At 44.4% G+C, this 18,994-nt stretch overlaps 1 protein-coding gene and 1 long non-coding RNA gene across 2 annotated transcripts; one reads left to right on the top strand and one right to left on the bottom strand.

Moving 5' to 3' along the window:
- The first annotated feature begins 4,667 nt into the window (after positions 1–4,667).
- On the top strand, positions 4,668–12,855 carry LOC137142498 (acidic mammalian chitinase-like). The gene is made up of 11 exons (XM_067531902.1): positions 4,668–4,692; positions 6,241–6,270; positions 6,409–6,610; positions 7,266–7,322; positions 7,969–8,134; positions 8,711–8,835; positions 9,452–9,575; positions 9,704–9,889; positions 11,143–11,262; positions 11,889–12,030; positions 12,590–12,855. The coding sequence occupies exons 1-11, from the start codon at positions 4,668–4,670 to the stop codon at positions 12,853–12,855; spliced, it is 1,443 nt and encodes a 480-aa protein (XP_067388003.1).
- LOC137142499 (uncharacterized) lies at positions 11,919–15,532 on the bottom strand. Its single transcript, XR_010916948.1, has 3 exons — positions 15,458–15,532; positions 12,793–12,845; positions 11,919–11,965 (listed from the first exon to the last, which is right to left on the bottom strand). It is a non-coding gene; the product is annotated as an uncharacterized lncRNA (long non-coding RNA).
- Positions 15,533–18,994: the final 3,462 nt, after the last annotated feature.

Here is an 18,994-nt window from a genome sequence, read left to right as displayed (position 1 = left end):
GACAGTGGCATGGTTCTATTCCCTGCCCTGTCCACTGGCCTGTAGGGTGAGGCTGGGCAAGTGACTTAGCTGATCTGTGCCTCAGTTTCCCCATTTGCAAAATGGGGGTAATGATGCTAATGACCTCCTTTGTAAAGTGCTGTGAGACCTGAGCAGGATGTGGGCATAAGGGATTTTGGCTGTGATAGATGGGATTGAGACACCTATGCTGCTCATAAAACACAAGGGTTCCAATAAACCTTAGACTCATTTCCATTAGGGAAATGAAACATTCATTTCAGCCATAAAGAGCATCCTTCAGGAACACTGTTTTCTCCCTTGCTTTTCTCCTCCGACTCACATTAGCTGTTTTTCTCGTCCTTCAGGGTTGTAAGTAACCATTACATTGTCATTTGTGCAATAAATGCTCATGGGAACAACAACAGTGATCAGATACTGTGGTTCCTGGAACTTCGTATCCTGATACAAATCCAGCATATTTGTTGGTGGGGTCACCTCCCTGATGTCCTGTCCTGTTGTGCTAATCTTTCTGCAAGGTTGCCAATATTGCACTCCACCTACATGATCTGAGATCAAAGTCTCATCAAACTCTTACAGAAAGAATCAAACCAGAATGACATATTAGTCCTGCCTCAGTGCAAGGGACTGGATTAGATGACCTATCAAAGTCTATTCCAGTCCTACAGTTCTATGATCTGTGATCAGGTCCTCTTTTGACAACTCTGCAGCTACATCTCCGGGATCTTCAAATTCTTCAAGTCTTTTATGGAAAAGTCCAACAGAATTTAACAGATACTTGTTTAGCAGGCTTCCTGCTTCTGATGTACTTTAAAAAAAATTTTGCTGTTAACTTTTTGAGTCTTTGGCTAGAGAGTTCCCACTGTAAATTTCATTTACACACTCCTCTTTTATATTTCACACACACACGCCAAACTATTTTTGGCTTGACATTTTTCACACTTTGTCTGAGGACAGAAGAGAATCTCTTTGGGAATGAGGTTAATCAGACAAGATGTTCATGATTTGTGGGACGTTGAACACTTAGGGCATGTCTACTCTGCAATTAAATCTGCGGCTGGCCCATACCAGCTGACAGGCTCGTCCTGCTCTGGCTATAGACTTCCTGGCTCAGGCTAGAGCCTGAGGTCGGGGACCTTCTCACCTCGCAGGGCCCTAGAGCCCGAGCCCGGAAGTGTACACAGCAATTAAACAACCCTGCAGCCCAAGCCCTGTGAGCGCAAGTCATCTGGCATTTGGCCAGTCACGGGCATTGAACTGCCATGTAGGCATATCCCTGGTGGCCTTTCATTTTTTTATATCTGTCCTATAGACTCTAGACACTTGCTCTAATAATACAGAAAACACCATACGCCTTCTTCGTGTACATTATCAGAGACACGACCATAGCTGATCAGTTACCATGACCATCACAAGATTAAAACCTGCCCTTTATCCATATGTGACATACGCCCCGGCACTCCCTTCTTGCAGAATTCCGTGGTGTATGGTATTTTTTTCTGGTTACTTGTTTGTCTCTCTTAATGAGAGTTCAGAATTTGTGACCTGGGCTTATCCTCTTGGCCTTACCAGCTCTTAGCTAAAATTTAGCCTTTGGTATGACTACTCCCACAAGGAGCCTTTAACCATAGCAAAGCCTAATAACCCAATTACGTGGGTTCTCCTACTTGCTGTCACAGACTTCATAGCACGCTGAGCACAAGTAGCAAAGAAATTATATATTACTCAAAACTAAACCCTCCAAGATCAGGTCAGGGGGTCAACAGTCAAAAAGCAGCTACTTGTAGAGAATTTATAACCACTTTCAGCAGGGTGTGAGGGGGTGGACAGATATGGGATTCCTGGCCTATTTCCCTCTGTAATGTCTTATGGGTCTTGTTGCCCTTTCGTTTGCAGGACCCTGTATGAAATTCACATTCAGCTCCCTCTCTAGATGAGCTCGCAAGCTCAGTAAACAAGCACAGCTCTTTAGTTAATCATTAAAGATCTGAGAACAATAGACTTGACTGAGCTGCTGAAGGTCTCCATGGACTTCTGAACACCAGAGAACTAGAGTGACTGTAACCCTTTGGAACTGCACGCTGAAGCTATTGGTTGGGAACGTAACAAATCCAGCATTCTCAGTCTCATCCTGAAAGCTGCAAATAAAAGATTTCTCTTGATAAGCACCCACCACTTGAGATGATGGAGCAATGACTTTGTCTAATATTGGATCCCCTAAAAGTCTTGCAGACAAAATTCCTGGTTCCACAGGTTGGCAGTGTAGGGTGGTGTGAAGAAACTTCCAATCCTGAGTCTGCAGCTGAACCAAACCACGCACTGATGATCGTTGTCTGATATTTTAGACTGCATGCTCTGCATTCTAGTCATGTTGCACAGAAATATGGAATTCTGGGCCAGATTTTCAGAAAAGTTCGTGTGTAATTGCACTAGCTGAAGGGTGTGTGAACGGGTGCACCTAATTTGCATAGGTCATTGCCATGAATTCACTCCCGCTGTGGTTATGTACATGTACAAATAGCCAGTTAGATAAGAAGGGACAGATTCTCAGCTGGCAGAAAGCAATGGCACTCCATTGACTTCAATACAACTGTATCTATTTACACTCACAGAGAAAATGATCTAAAAAAGTCTTGTTTTTTTCATTATTCCAGGAGAACTGGAATTATTGCCACTTTTTAACATCTGTCTTCTGGCACTGTGACCTGCCGCAGGGCAACAGGTTTAGTTCTAGATCATATTCAAAGATCTCCACAGTAAAGATTGCCCTTGGTGAATAATCCCCAATGGATAGTATTCACCGTGGATGTCCTGGAAAGGGTGTTATTTAGGCTTGGAAGGATTCAATTTTTATTGGCAAATATCTGTAAATGTCAATTTCACTGTACACACACAAACCAATGAAAAAATATTTCCATTGATAATCAAATTTACAGACAGACAAAGTAAGCAAAATGCTGTTTGAGAGTTATTAGAGTTTTATTGAAGGATATTTACTTTGCAGATTTTGACATGATCTGGATAATTTGTGTTTTCACGGTTATAAAGCTTTAACTTTTTGAATCTCAACGTCAGCTGTCATTAAATAATTGTCTCACCTGCCCATGGCTTCCCATAACTATGAAAATTTAAATCAATTTTAAAAAATGCTGAAACCCTGTAATTTTGCACAACTATGAAAATGTAAACAGATAAAAATAGGGGAAAAATGCTTACAAATAAAAGTTGATATATATCAAAATTATTTTAAAAAATCAAATTCTGACAAGCCTCATGATACTGCACTGAAAGACTCTTTAGAAGTAAATGGACAATATGTTTTATTTCTTGGTAAGGTGAGTTAGATAGATAGATTCACCAAAGGACTCTTACATTAGGCAAAAGAAGGGGAACCAGGTTTCTAGAATAACCTCCTATTAGCTTGGGCTGCTTTAACTGAGAGCCATGCTGGACAGCCAGGGTAAAATTCACCTAGTTTCCGGCATCAGGCACATGAAAATCCTGACACAATATCATTGAAAGTAAGTGATAACCAGGGCTGCAGAATAGAACTCCGAATTTCCATTTTGCAGGAAATTCTGGCATTCTTATATTTGTTTTCATTCTGAATTGGAAAAAAAAATTTTAAAAAGAAATTGAAATGTCCTGTGAAATTATTATTTTAAAAAAATTTCCTTTTGGGTCACTCAAACTGTTGTGTTTTAATAAAATCAAAAGATTTCATTCTCATTTTGACTTTTTTTGGTCATTTGGAAATGAAAAATGGAAACATTCCATTCTGATAAGGTCAAAACACTTCTTTTCCGGACAGAATTTCACTGAAATTGACGTGTTCCCACAGAAAGTTTTGATTTTGATGAAATGGCATTTTCTGACGGAAAAACATTCCATGTGAAAATTTTTAACCAGTGTTACTGTGGAGTTGGTTATTCCCCCCATTTCCTGCCTTCCAGCCCTCCTCCACCTCGGTGTTGGAGCCCGGGGAATCTTCTAACCACCAGGAGCCAATCATCATCTTCTGTCCGGGTCTCTCTTCAGAACCTATCAATGTATCATAGCTATTAGTCTCTCAATTCAATGAGTGCCACAAAATAATAGGAAAAAGGATTTAAAAACAGAGTAAATTCAGCAGAGGGCAAACATATTTGCCAGGTTGCTCTGTTATCTCCTCTCCTAAAATAGGTTTACCGAGCTCCTTGCAATGTTATTCCTCCTGTGTTACATGACATTCTGACTCCTATAATTACATTGGCAAACTCCCTGCTGTTACATCTATTTGTGAGATTATTAAGGTTTCCTTATGTAATACGCAGCGCGTTCAGGATATTCCCAATGGACAGATTTAATGTTGTTCGGGGGCAAGAGAGGACGGGGGGAGAAATCTAGCACTTTGCTTTCAATCTGTGCCCTCTTATCCATCAACCTTGATTACAGAAGATTGGAAATAAAGGTGCTATTCACGGTGGGAGGCAGCTGGTGGTGGGAGGCAGCTATTTCAGTTTAGTCCACCTGCAGTTACAGATTAACCTTTTGTTTAATGTATGGGACAGGGACACGTACGGGGTGTTACGTCTGTAGCTGAGGAGGAGTAGTGACCACCTTATAAAAGGAAGGCAAGTGCTCAACAGATCTAGTACACAGGCAACAAAATGAACAAGCTAATACCTCTGCTCGGTGAGTATCATGAGAGACTCAGCTACATAGTGAGTCTACGGAAGGACTTCTTCTCCTCTTTGTTATTTATAGAAACAGAATAATTCAAGGAATGAAACCGATTTCCTTCCCATCCATGTCTGTCTGTCTGGCTATCCATCTATCTATCATCTCCCCAGATAGTCTCAGGAATCTAGCTATGAGAGGCAGTATGGCCTAGTGGATAGAGCAGAGCACTGGTCTGGAACTCAGGAGACAAGGATTCTGTTCCCATCTCAGTCAGTGGCCTTCTCGATGACCTTGGGCAAGTCACATCACTGCTCTGTGCCTTGCTTTCCCCATCTGTAAAATGGGGATATTGATACTTACCTCCTTGGTAAAGCACTTTGTGATCTACTGATAAGACGTGCTGTTCAGAGCTAGGTATTTTAATTATTATCTGCCTCTTTAGTTACTTACATAGGTCTCATTGCTGTAGATTTAAGAGCATATGCCCTTTTAGAAAGCAGATGAAATAGAGAAAATGCTTTAGACAAGAATAAACTGTTTCTTGGTTGGGGGAGGTCTCGGGAGGCAAAAACACTTAATGAATAAAATTATTGTTATTAATTATTATAGAAAAGCCCTGCACTATTATGGGTTGGTAACATTATGCAATGGATAATGGCATAAGAGACAGAGAGGTGATGAAATGAGAGACTTCTAAGATCGAGCATAGCACCAGTTCAATACTGGATATTTCCTCTGTCAGGCCAAATTCAGAGGTGATATGTGAGGTGACTTAGACTTCCTGGACCCCTTCTTCTCTTGTTTAAATGAATGCAACTCCTGCTGACAAAGATACGGCCTCTTCCATTAAGACTCCATTTGAGTCCCTGGGCCAGACTGAAGAGCGATGAGGAAGAGGGAGAGGTGAATATTACACATTGCTAATCAGGTGCAAGTCGAGGGTGGCCTGACTCTTCTCACGGTTGCATACATTTAAATCAGGAGCCGTGGTGTTAGACTGCTCAGTGCCAAGAAGTCTAGAGAGCGTTGAAAATGGCATAACACTAGGAGGCTGGAAGAAGTTTTAAGTTAGACAAACTTTGACTCGTCTCTGAACTTAGCTCTGTATCTGGCTCTAGCTGGGGGGGATAAACCTGATGATCTAGTAGGACTTATCCATCGCTAACTCCCGTGACCCAATCCCATCTCACGGCGCCACCTTTCCTTATCTCCAGCAAGTAGCAAGCAAAGCAAGTAATGTTCTGAGATCTCAGCATATGGTGGCAAGTATTCAGCACTGCAGGAGGCTTCATGGGGAGGGGAGGGAGGCTTTTTATAGCCCAAAGCCCTGAAAAGAAACTGGAAATGAGTAGGCAGTCTATCATCTCAGCAGCACAATACAGGGGAAGGACCATAGGCAACTTAAAATGCTGCACATTGATGGAATTCTTATCTCCTCTGTCCCTTCCCTGCTTAACTCTGGTGGCTTGCTCACTGGGTAAGATCAGGCTGCTAGAGAATCATATACCTTGGTTTTGTGTCTGAGCAATTCATGATGGAACCTCTCCTTTCATTTGCTAGGTTTGGCCCTGCTGCTGCAGGTGCAGTTGGGTAAGTGCAAACGTGTATTTTTAATAAAAATTTCACGTCTGAGTCATAGAGGGCTGAAAAATTTAGCCCCACCCCCCGCTTTCTCCACATGTCATTTAATAACCAAGACACATGCCCCAATCTTCTTCTAAATTCCAGGCTCATCTACCAACATTGTCTGTTACTTCACCAACTGGTGCCAGTACAGACCTGGAATTGCACGTTACATGCCTGAAAATCTTGACCCATGCCTATGCACTCACGTTATCTATGCCTTTGCTGGCATGGCCAACAACCAGATCCAGACCATTGAATGGAATGATGTGGCCCTCTATGGTGGCATCAATGGACTCAAGACCTAGTAAGCGCTATTTTATTCAATTCCTTGCATGTTGACGAGCTCCAGAGGGGTTAGTCTGTTTTCAGTAAAACAACGAGAGTCCTGTGCCTCCTTAAAGACTAACCGTTTTAGTTGGGCACAAGCTTTGGTGGGCAGAAACAGATGTGACGAAGTGGGTTTCTGCCCACGAAAGCTTATGACCAACTAAAATGGTTAGTCTTTAAGGTGCCAAAGAACTCTCATTATTTTATTCAATGAGTTTGTGAGTTCTCAGTGATGATGATGATGATAATTAGCAGTTGCACAGGGCTTTCATTCCCCCGAAAGGATCTCATAGAGCTTTGCAGATTGTATAGCAGTTTAAGTCACACGATACACAGTGATCACTGCATCCACCACTTAAATGCAGCCCAGGCTAGGATGGGAAGAGACAACTGTTCAACACTGCACCACAACACTGGACAACAGATCAGAAAAGGCAGTGGCAAGAAAATATTATTCCAAATTTGCTTGGATACCTCTGTGTAATTCCGTTGATTTCTGGAGGGGGAGGGGGGCTTCATGGCTGCAACTGAGTGCAGAATCTGATCCATTATGTCCAGATAAATTTGAGTAACTACCATCATTTCCGTTGCTTTTCATTCTTTTAATGTTCTTTAAAATCATTTGTTCACAGTAATCCTGACCTGAAAACCCTGCTGTCTGTCGGAGGCTGGAATTTCGGGACCCAAAAGTAAGGACTTTGTGTCCAGTCTGAATTTCCTTCCCACCCCCCACCCTTCTCTCTTTTCCTCTTGCCCCTCAGTCCCTTTCTCCTTGCCACTAATTTCTACTTCCTGACCTTCATATTTACACAGCATGTACCGCTAGCCAGGTCCTTCCTTCCTCCCAGCCCCTAGTTAAGTAGCTCAGGAGAAACATTTGTTGCAAGTGGGGTCATAAAAGAGACGCCCTTTCACTGCATTATCCCCAACCTGATTGCAAAGTGGGTTTTGTATCCAACCCACATTCTGCTAAGTTTCCATTTCTCCTGTCCTGGGAAGGAGAGGAATTAGGAAGAAGCAATTAGAGAAGCCTCAACATTAAATAATGATACTCTTCTCCCATTCTTCATTGGACACTGTATGATGCCAAGCATTTTGAAGCCCCTATCTTATTGTGACAACCTTCACATGGGCTTTCAGCACAGTTTGAATCTCAGATCTTCAGCACCAAATCTTTGTCCTCCACCACTTCAACTAAATGAGTAGTGCCATTAGCTGGTGACAGTAGTAGCCTGTTATCCTCTCTGGGGACTCTTTACAAGCATGTTACACTGTCATTTGCTGTTTCACACGTTTGAAACTCACTATTTATCTCTTGCCTTTTTGTTTTTTCAGGTTTTCCACCATGGTGTCCACTGCTCAGAACCGCCAGACCTTCATCCAGTCTGCCATCTCCTTCCTGCGCAAGTACGACTTCGATGGGCTGGACATTGACTGGGAATACCCTGGCAACAGAGGCAGCCCTGCCGATACCCAGCAGCTTTTCACCGTCTTGCTGAAGGTCAGCCTTTCTTTTTGATAGCATTTCGTTCCAATTCCCAGGCCACCCGAGCTAGCAGATGGTACAGCATCCCAAGGAAGCTATGAAATCAGTCACATGTGAATGGAGGTTGTTACGAGTCCTCCTCCAGTCTTCTTGCAAACTTAGCCAAAGGCTTTTGGGGGCATGGTATTGGACAGACAAGTGATTCACCATCGTGTCTGACAGAAATGGTGGTGAACTCTTTCTGTCTATCTACATTCCTACCTGATTATATAGACCCTGTCACAGTAGTTCAGTATCTGAGCAGTGGAGTTGCAGTACGGTAAGTGAATGCAGATTGTAGACCTGTAAATTTCAGTACTCTGCAATAAATGTGTGAGATCATTACTATCTCGCCTTATATTTGAGAAAAGAGAAAATGCATGTACACATACACACACGCACACACAAATCCATTCCTATGACACATAATTAATGAGTTAGGAAATGTTTTCCTCCAAAATCATTCAGTTCTTTATCACAACCTTCAGCATGTGAAAGCTGGCGATGTTTGACCTGTTCTTAGAGCTGAGACCTGTGTGCTGTGTATTCCAGGAAATGTATGAAGCTTTCGATCAAGAGGCTGTTCAGAGCAACAGACCCAGGCTGTTGATTTCTGCCGCTGTGTCTGCTGGCAAAGGCACTATTGAAACTGCTTACCAGATCCCACAGATGTCCAAGTAAGCATCTCGTGAATTGCAAAGCACAGTGGGAAAACACTCAGCCATGACCAAACAATGAAGGGAAACTGGTGCAGTGGAAATCAAGAGAAAAGCACCTGACACAGATAACGTGCGCTATGTCACATTAGGTCTTCAGGGAAGATTCTACATAAGGTTTAAGTGGGAGATTCTAATAGAGCACGTGGACTAGAATTGGCCAATGGTAAAGGTTCACATGTTATATCAGTTGCAAATGTCTGCTTTTGTAACCAGCAGAAAGGCTCACTTTTCCTCAGTAAGGTTGCACAGTAAAATGCAGAGCTGCACAATCTAGTTCCAGCCGCCCCCTTCCTTGCAACTTTTGACCCCCCCATGCTCAGTCATGTCGTTGGCCCACTCTGAGACAGATTTCGCCAGTGATGAAAATCCACTGGCTTCACTGGTGTTACATGCAGGGTGAGTTTGACCAACAGCAAGGCGCTGGTGTGATTTTAAAATTCAACTGCTTCAAAGTCCTGAAGCTATGGATCCTACTTGAGGACCTTAGATGGGTCATGAAGACTGTGCGCTGAACAAAGGGTAGAAAATAAAACCCGAAAACTATGTCAGCTCACTTGCTTGCTTTTCCTCAAAGGTACATGGACTTGATCAACGTGATGACCTACGACATGAGGGGCTCCTGGGAAGGGTTCACGGGGGAGAACAGCCCTCTCTTTGCCGGTCCTGCTGACCAAGGCTCTTACATTTACTTCAACGTGGTGAGTAACGACACAAAAAGGAAGGGGCCATTGTCTTCCTCCCGTCGCCTCATTCCGCTGGAGGAGGAGTTTAGTTGCCATGGTTTAGGAATATCTCCTGATTGGCTCACTGTGCCGTCCCCCCCTAGGACTATGCTATGAACTACTGGAAGAACAACGGTGCCCCAGCTGAGAAGTTGATGGTTGGATTCGGAGCCTATGCCCGCACCTTCACCCTCAGCAGCCCTTCCAACCATGGCCTGGATGCCCCAACCTCCGGCCCAGGTGCTGCGGGAGCTTATACTCAGTCAGCTGGGACCCTGGCCTACTTTGAGGTAAAACTCTGAAAATGGGTGCAGCAGAGCAGACCGGATCTTAGCTATGGGAGTTTGCACAGTATTTGTACTGTAGGAAGGGTCTACCAAAATAATGTTTCTGGGAGAGACCCTCAAAAACAAACAGCACAATCACGTTATAGGACACGCATGAGCTTAGACAATCAGAGCAAAAATGTTACTTAGCTGCTGTAGAGGTGGTTTGCTCTGGTGAGTTCAGATAGTTTTGGATAACCCCTTCTTTGGGTGCAACCATGATCATATTTACTTTGGTTGTAAGTGGTTTAGGGCAGGGATCATCTTTGTGTTCATACAGCGTCAGGCACAATGGGGCCCCAGTCCATGAATGTGCTCCTAGGCGCTACCACAATACAACTACTACTAAATAGTAATATTCAGTCTTGAGTCACAACTGCAGCATTGCAACTCTACCGGAGACGGCAGAATTGTCTCCCTGTCCCAACCAGGGTGGGAGCAATCAGGCCTAATGGCTGGAACAGGAGTCATGCCTAGTGGTTGGAGGAAGCCAGAGACAGGAAGCAGAAATCAAGCCCAGGCTCAGAGCCAGAGACAGGAGCAAGCAGGAAAGTAGGGCTGGCGCAGGACAAGCAGGGTCGGTCAATCAGGTGGTCCTGCTCTGACCCAGTTGAGCTCATTAATCTGCACGGAGGCTGGCTTGGCCAGTCCTCTGGCTCCTCTAAAGGAACTCACTCCCATGGGAAATGTCCCATGGGCTGAGACACTGAAAGCTGGGCTAGACAAAGCACTGAGCAATACACTGGGGAGAGCGGTTGTGCACCGCCAGGAGCATGGAGTGTGTAAAAATGACACGCTGGCAAGACTGGGGGTCTTTTGTCTTGGTGACATCTTTCACTGGTGATTCTAAAACAAAAGAGAGTGAGTACAAACGGGAATGCTTTTGCCAGAAGCAGCTTTTAATATTGTCTGTACCAGCGCACAGGGTTTAAGAGACCCTCGCTTTTCCCTAACGCAATGGTAGTGACATGAGGTTTTTGAATTGCCCTGGCTTCTTGATGACAAGCGGGAGACCTCCAGCTGATGTCTGCAGCTAGCGCTGTTCCTGAATATTAAAACCAGCCTTGTCAGACCTACGGGACACCGGTCTGTGTGTGCCGGGTCAATACAAAGAGGTTAAGGAGTTGTATGAAGAGTCAGATGTAGGTCTCTGGGTCAGCTAGGATAGAATCACAGACCTTCCTGGACCATCTGAACAAACAACTTTTATGCCCCAGGTCTGTACCTTCCTGAAGGGTGGAGCCACTGTAGTGTGGAATGCCCCTCAGGACACCCCTTACGCCTACAAAGGAAATCAGTGGATTGGCTATGACAACCCTAAGAGCTTCGCCATCAAGGTAAACCTGTTGTCTGTCATCTCTTTGTGCTCCAGGTCCTGGCTTTCCTGCCTGTAGCGGGCTACAGAGCTCCATTGCTCTCTGGGGGTGGGACAGAGGCCACTATTCCATTCTAATCCTCGTCAGTTAACATCTTACAGGAGCTCCATATTGCTTCTTCTTCAGCCGGAAGTAGCCCGCTATCTCTGGAGATCAGAGTGAACTCCCCACTCTTCTCAGGACTGGAAATGAACTGAAATCTTTGATATTCTTTACAGGTTCCTAGGCACAAGCAGCAAACGATGGGGTGTCAGCACTGTACTGTGTTAACACCTTGGGATAAAGTGCACAATTGACATCCGGTATCTGTTGCTCTAGTTCGCTGTGAACCTGATCCAAAGCCCCCTGAAGTCAATGGCAGTCTGGAGTAGACTTGGCAGCAAGTTCTATGCCAGCTCTGTTGCTTCTTAAAGACTTAGTGGGAGTAGAATAAGGGCCGCAAGCAGACGACCAGCCTTTAATGTGAGCGAAGGCTGTAGGCTCAGGCCCTGAAGCCTTCAGATGAGATAGAACTCCAGGGAAGGCATGGTTTTGAACATCTTTACCGGTACATTTACAACTCTCTGCTTCAAAATCTTCCCTGCCAGGCAAAGTGGCTGTTAGAGAACAACTTTGGAGGTGCCATGGTTTGGGCTATAGACCTGGATGACTTCACTGGCACATTCTGTGGAGAAGGCAAATACCCTCTGATGAACTCCTTGAAATCTGCCTTGGGCATCACCACCCCCAGTAAGTAACACCCCAGTGCCTGAGGCATGGAGGGAGATGACCAACAGTCCTCTGAACTCTTATCCAGGCCTGCATCACCTCCTGTCTCATCTACTGCAATCTCCTCCTCTCTGGCCATCCTGACACCCACCTCACCCTCTCAGGTGTATTCAAAAAACTGCTCTTAAGACCATCTTCCCGGCATGTCATTCTGACCACCTCAGCCCCCTCTCTGAATCCCTCCTCTAGTTCTCCCTTCTCCACCACCCCAAATTCAAACTTTTTGTCCTCCCCTGGAAGGCCCTTTATAGCTCAGTTCCTCACCTTCGTATCTGCTCTCGCATCCTCATCGCTCAGCGATGCCAGCCTTCGGCTCTGGCTCGCTTCCTCATCCCACCTGCAGCTTTGCACTTTCTTCCACGTCCCCCTGGGCAAGGAAAGCCCTCCCCAAACAAATCTGTGAACCTGCTACTCTGCCCTCCTTCATACTCCTTTCCCAAGATGCATTTCTACTGCCATGCCTCAGAAGCATAGAAAAAAGCACGTTCTAATTCCTCCCCTTTGTATTTGTTTCTTTCAGACTGCAAGGTTCCAGCAGCCACCCTTGGTACCACTGCTAACCACCCAGCCACAGCTGCCCCTGCCAGTGGCAGTGGAAGCACCAACGGGAAGTCCAGTGGCGGCGGCAGCAGCAGCAATTTCTGTTCCGGCAGAGCCAGCGGCCTCTACCCAGATCCCAGTAACAGCAACTCTTTCTACCACTGCGTGAACGGGAAAACCTACCAGCAATTCTGCCAGGCCAACCTTGTCTTTGACTCCAGCTGCTCCTGCTGCAACTGGGCATGAAAAAAAACCCATCCACTAGATTCAGACCTCATTGCATTAGATGCAGATCTCAGATGAGAGACTAATCAATAAACATGCATTGCATTAAAATACCAATTGGGAGTCTCTCTCACTGCAAACGCACAAAGGTCGCACTGGGGTAACAGAGCAGAGTCTGGCCTATTGGGCAACTTAGATTAAGCAGGCATTAAATCAACAGTTTTGTGATACTCATTCCCACTAATAAATATGGTATCTGAAATGAAAGAGGGAGACTGCTTCCCTTTCCTTGCTTACTGAGAGGGGAGCTTAAAAGAGGCAGTCTGGAGCACCTGGCAGAGAAGCTGGACTTCTAGGCTCTGTTTCCAGCTCTGCCACTGACTCATTATGTGGCCTTAAGCAAGTCACTCCACCTCCCTCAGCCTCAATTTTGCCATCTGGAAAAAGGGGATAATGATACTGGCCTCCCTTGTAAAGTGATTTCAGATTTACAGATGAAAAGTGCTATCTAAGATCTAAGTGTTATTTTTTATTATGGCATTAAGAATCATCTCAGAGCAGGTAGATATCCTCTTTGCACAGAATAAAATTATATCTTTAGAAACCTCCTTGGAAATGGACAATACAAGTAATGTCTTCACTTATTCCCAGCCTTCATGAAATCTCCATGCTACACTACCTGCATAAAGAACTGGAACACTACAAATACTGGCAGGTTTCACCATTATATGGTTAGAACAGAGAAAGCTTTGTTGTTAATAATGTCACCCCTTTTGACCCCAAGCAGTTAGACAAAATTCAGGGTCTGGCAGTTTGTTTCTGTTAGGAGGAGAAATTGATGATAGATTCAGGTATTTTGATGCATCATGCTTATTTACAAAGAATGTACAAAGTTCTACTTCCCTAGGAATCAAACAGCAAGAGACAGTTTCTCTGCTCCCAGCCCCAAACCTCTTTCCAGCCATCACTCTGCCCAAAAGCACTCATCTTTTCCCACAGTCACACTACACGTGTCTCTGGCTGTGCTTGGCTTCCTGGCTTCCTTCTCTGTCTGCTTCACTGGTATTTCTACTCCTTCTCTCTCACACACACTCCAAGTAATCCCCAACTCTGTGTTTGTTATCAACTCCATGGGAAACCTTTTAGACCCCACTGCCCAGGGTCGCATATGGTCTAGCCATTCGGTGTTGGTTTTCCATTGTTTCATCTACCACTAAACAAAGGGACAATTGTACCCTGGTTAAGCCTGAACGGAAAGCTGCTATCACACCCAGCAATTTCAACCAAGTGGTGCCCAAACTGCAGAATAGCAATAATATTTATTACGTGTTATTAATATAGTGTCCTATGTGCCCATGGCATGGTGCATCACAAGGTCCTTTTGGTATGAAAAAAAATCAAGGCTTGAAGTCTATTATTTAAAAAATGAAGCAAAAATTCAGTAGACAATGGATAAAACTAATATTGATGGGAGAAAGCAAAGAGTGGGAGAATGGGCAAGAAGAGGTGAGAAAGAGAAAGAGGAATTCCAATCTCCAAAAGCACATCACAAAGCCACACCAGAATCTAGTTATGCAGATTACAATTGTCTTTATACCAAGAACATGAAACCAATGTCGGCTCCTCACCCATGAGTGCCACCAGCAGTAGTACCAAGCAGTATTTTAGTCATCTCAACAATTTTCTAACTCCTCTCTAGTAAGATACATTGACATGCACCATGTGCTCCCTGGCGGACCTGGAGCATCTGGTCCATGGCTTCATTATTCTCAGTGGAAAGAAAAGTCCCATTAGCTCTGGCCCTTTTTTTTAGAATCAACGTGTACCCCTTGTTCTAACATTCAGTGCACAACCAAATAGTCCTGTGGCCTTTCTCCTCTCCCCCCCCCCTCCCCCCTTGGAATGGTCTATAGCTCAGTGAGGCCAACACCTTGTTTCTCTTCCTCACCATTTTGAGGAAGTGGGGAAAGTCTGCCCGATGGATCTGAAATGAGGCACACCCCTAAACAAAGCAATAGGATTTCTTGGGGGGCATGGCATATTGCACAGCAAACTGTTCATTTGCCCCAGGCTTCATTCTAGCCAGTCCAGCATAGTCATTGGCCCCTGCAACGGAGGGGGGGGGCAGACAAAGGGTCTTGTCAGACAAACCTGTTGAGTTTTTGAAAGGGTTACAGGTCTGGTTGATGAAGGGAACCATGTTGATATAGTATATTTGGATTTCTCCAAGGCATTTGACCTAGTACCACATGACATTTTGATGAAGAAGCTTACATTATATGGAACTAACAGGGTACACGTTAGGTCTATAATCTAATTGCATGCTTCAGGCCTTCAGACAGGCACCTGCAGGTCCTCTGAAGCCCCAGAAATCTGCTACATCTCTAGAGCTGGGACACCAGCCGGGCTGTACCAGTGCTCTGAGCTGGCACAAAGAATCATCTGTTAGGTGCCCGACTGGTGTCTCTTGTCCATATCTTCCAGGTCTAAATGATCACCAGATTTAGGGACAGGGAGGAATTTTCTCCCAGGTCAGACTGGCAGGGACCTTGGGGGAGGGGGTCACCTTCCTCTAGAGTCTACAGTGTGGGTCACCTGCTGGGAACAACTGGGCATGTCTCACCTCATTAATTCCTTGCCACTGCAGGACTCACAGGCATCGGTGATGTCTTCGTCTCTCCTGTGGCACACAACAGTTTCATTTCCTGAACTCTAAAAATCAACATAGGGACATTTGGGTGAAGTTTGTGGTCCGCGCTATGCCTGTTTGATACTGCCTGTATCAGCACCACCTTCAAATGCACATAGTGGCTTTGAATCTGACCAGTCCACGCCTGAAAACCAATATTCCATATCGCTCTGTCTCCTTCACTGTACAAAGTCATGGTTGCCTTCACTGACTTTCACATTTTTCCTCATTTACCATCCCATAATCATAGAATCATAAAAATGTCAAGCTGAAAGGGACCTCGAGATGTCATCTAGTCCAGCCCCTTGCGCTGAGGCAGGGCCAAGTTAACCTAGACCATCCCTAACAGCTATTTGTCCAACCTGTTCTTAACCTTCAACGTCAGAGATTCCACAAGCTCTCTTGGAAGATTATTCCAAAGGTTAACTACCCTGATAGTTAGAAAGCTTTTCTTAATATCTCACCTACATCTCCCTTGCTGCAGATTAAGGCCATTACTTCTTGTTCTACCTACAGTGGACCTGGAGAACAATTGATCCCCACACTAATCTCAGGAACAAGGGCAGGTGGAACAAAGGACTTACATAAAGCAATAGACCTTATACATTAACGATGCTGGTATTTTCCCCAGTACGTCTTTTTGCACTGCTTTTTTGATTGTACCACCTGAGAAGCATGTTGGGAAAAATTTCCCATGAGGCGCTGCCCTCTCATATCCATTACATAAACATAATCTAATGATCATCTACATTTTATTTATCCGCTTTTGAGAGAGTGCAGAATCAGCGTGTGATATGGTCCTTTGTGTTTGTTCCAAAACCTCGTGAAACTAAATCTGATGGAAATTCTTTGTAATTTCATTTTACAGGTGGCTACGAAATGCTTCAGAGCATAGGGATTTTGGGGTATCTATGCTGTGCTTTTACAACACCACTTTCACTAACATTGCTAGTGTTTCACACTTCCAGTGCCTAAGTTTGGCCAAAAAACTAAGACCAATGGTGCCATCTGGTCTAACAGGGGATGTTGGGAAGGGCATGGAGTAGGAAAGTAGGAGTCAAAGTCCAAATTCTTTGCTGGTGTAAATAAGCAAAACATCAGTGAAGTCAGTAGAGATGCACTCATTAACATTAGCTGAAAATTGGGCTCCTAGACTTCTGGTTCTATTTCCTGCTGTGGCATGGATTTGCAAGGTGACATTGAGCAAGTCATATGACTTCTCTCATAGCTATATGGTGGCCTGTGTGAAATCAAATAGTGGGTGTCAGCCCATTTCCCAGTCCGTATCACATAAGCACCATCTTAACTGGCACTTGTAAGGGACCGGTGTCCACAAGGCAGTAGGGACAGGGATCAGAATAATCACTAGAGTCAGGATCAATAGATAAGGGCCAGGGTTAGAATCAGGCCAGGATAGAGACCAGAGGTAGTTACCAGGCTGGAATCAGGAGGCAAGAGTCAAGCTGTGGTCAGAGACTGGACATCAGAAAGCAAGGGAAGCTCTGGAGTCTCAGCAGGCCAGCAGTCTATATGGTTGCCCAAACAGCTGCCAGGGCCCACCTCCAGGGTTAAATAGCATGCATGGGCCAATCTGAAGGCTGCAGTGTGCTGTAATTCTTGACCCTTTGGGCGGTACTTCCTGAGGCACCTAATCTCTACAATGCTTCTGGGACGCAACTCTATATAGCCTCCTGGTAGCACTGGGGGAATCATCAACTGTCCCAGGCTCCAAAGACCCTGGTTCTAGTCTTATAGATCTTTACAGCACCCACTGAAACAGTGACTAGCCAAGGGCTGACTGGGCCATCATGAACCTGGAAATAAGCTATAGTTGTTGAACAGAAAAATCTTTATTCGTACAGCACAGCAGTAGAGGGGCGTATCTTTCACTGACACTGCAAATACATACACCCATTATGAACACAAGATATAAAAATGGACACGGAGGACAGTGAAATACACGCTCAGCTGAGACTTGATCAGCAGGACACAGGAGGAATACAGGCTGACAAGTGATCCATTTGTATTGGAACAGACTCTTAAAAACACCGCTTCCATTAGAAGAACCAAGTGCAGAGCAGTCTTTTGTCACAAGACGCACCCCTACTCCAACATCAAACTGCCTGCAAGGCATACATGACTTTGTGTATTGAGAGGACAATACCTTAATTCCCAAGCTAAAAGAGTAAAGAAAAAAGGAGTTGGTATTAAGTTTTATATGCATGATGAAAAAGCTTTGAAGAGAGCGTAATCTGCATCTATATTTTACATTCTGTTATGATAGTCATGTTTAATGCTGCAAAACCAACGAGAGTTCTGTAGCACTTTAAAGACTAACAAATTTAATTTCAGCAGACAAACTTTCGTGAGCTTCAGCTCACTTCCTCAGATGCAGTTGGTAGAAATGGTACAGCAAATAGGTAACATATATAGGAGGCAACATATACATATCCAAGGGCATAGATAACAATGGGGTAGGTGGATAAAAGCCGGGTACTTGTTTAATGCTGCTATCTCAAACATGACAAGAGGGGTGTTTTGATAACTTCCCAACCGGGACGTTGTGGTAAGACACTATGCCTATGTCTGAGAACTTAGGTTTGATGAGTAAGAACAGTACATATGGAGAAAGGAATAAAGCCTGAAAGTTGCACTGTCTTGGCTCGCTCTTTTTACGCTTGCACACGGAACATGGTGTTAGCAGTGAAACAGCTCCTGCAGGTCCATGAAATCACAGACATGGAATATTGTGTGGAGGAAGGCAAACCAGAGACGTATTTTGCAATGGACTAGCCTCGCAGGGTGGTTTACACACACGTTCTTTATACCCACTTTAATGCCCCTTTACGCTGCTAGTGTGGTGTCAAGTGGCCTTAGTGTCAATGAGAAACTGGCCCATCTATCTTCTAATAAATCAAGCAAAATTCACATCTCTCCACCATACCTTTCTGTGCTGCAAACATGAAATATGCCTATTTCAACACCACCTTCAAATGTATAGGTTGGCTTTTAATTCTGCCCTTTTCAAGCCTGAAAACCAATACTCCATATCACTCTCTCTCCTTCGTAGAACAAAGCCATTGGTATGTTGACTGATCTTTACATTTCTCTGCATTTACCTTCCCACAATGTCCAGACTAATCTCAGGAACAAGGGCAGGTAGAACAAAGGACTTATATAAAGAAACGGCCCTCCTATGCTAAGGTTACTGGTATTTTCCCAATTTGTGTTTTTGAATCACTTTGGTTATCGTACCACCTGAGAAGCATGTTGGAAAAAGTTTCCCAGGAGGCTCTGTTCTCTTATCTCCATTACATAAAAATAATTTGTAAGGATCACCTATGTCTTATTATTCTGCTTTTGAGTGAGTTCAGAATCAGCGTGTGATATGGGATGGTTTCAAAGTTCCTTTCTGTATTTTCCCCAGGGTCTCAACTAAGTCGAGGTGACCTGGTGAAAATTCTCTGTCAC

The sequence above is a fragment of the Emydura macquarii genome, unplaced genomic scaffold, assembly GCF_026122565.2.
Source record: "Emydura macquarii macquarii isolate MOO-44397 ecotype Brisbane River unplaced genomic scaffold, CSIRO-AGI_Emac_v2 contig_3220, whole genome shotgun sequence".
Taxonomy (NCBI): domain Eukaryota; kingdom Metazoa; phylum Chordata; order Testudines; family Chelidae; genus Emydura; species Emydura macquarii.
Note: the sequence above shows the minus strand (reverse complement) of the source record. Positions and strands in the feature narration are given on the sequence as shown.

Coding starts and splice junctions, on each gene's coding strand:
- LOC137142498 (XM_067531902.1), top strand. CDS start 4,668: ATGAACAAGCTAATACCTCTGCTCG. Junction 8,836..9,451: donor CAGATCCCACAGATGTCCAA/GTAAGCATCTCG, acceptor TTTTCCTCAAAG/GTACATGGACTTGATCAACG. Junction 9,890..11,142: donor GGACCCTGGCCTACTTTGAG/GTAAAACTCTGA, acceptor TTTATGCCCCAG/GTCTGTACCTTCCTGAAGGG.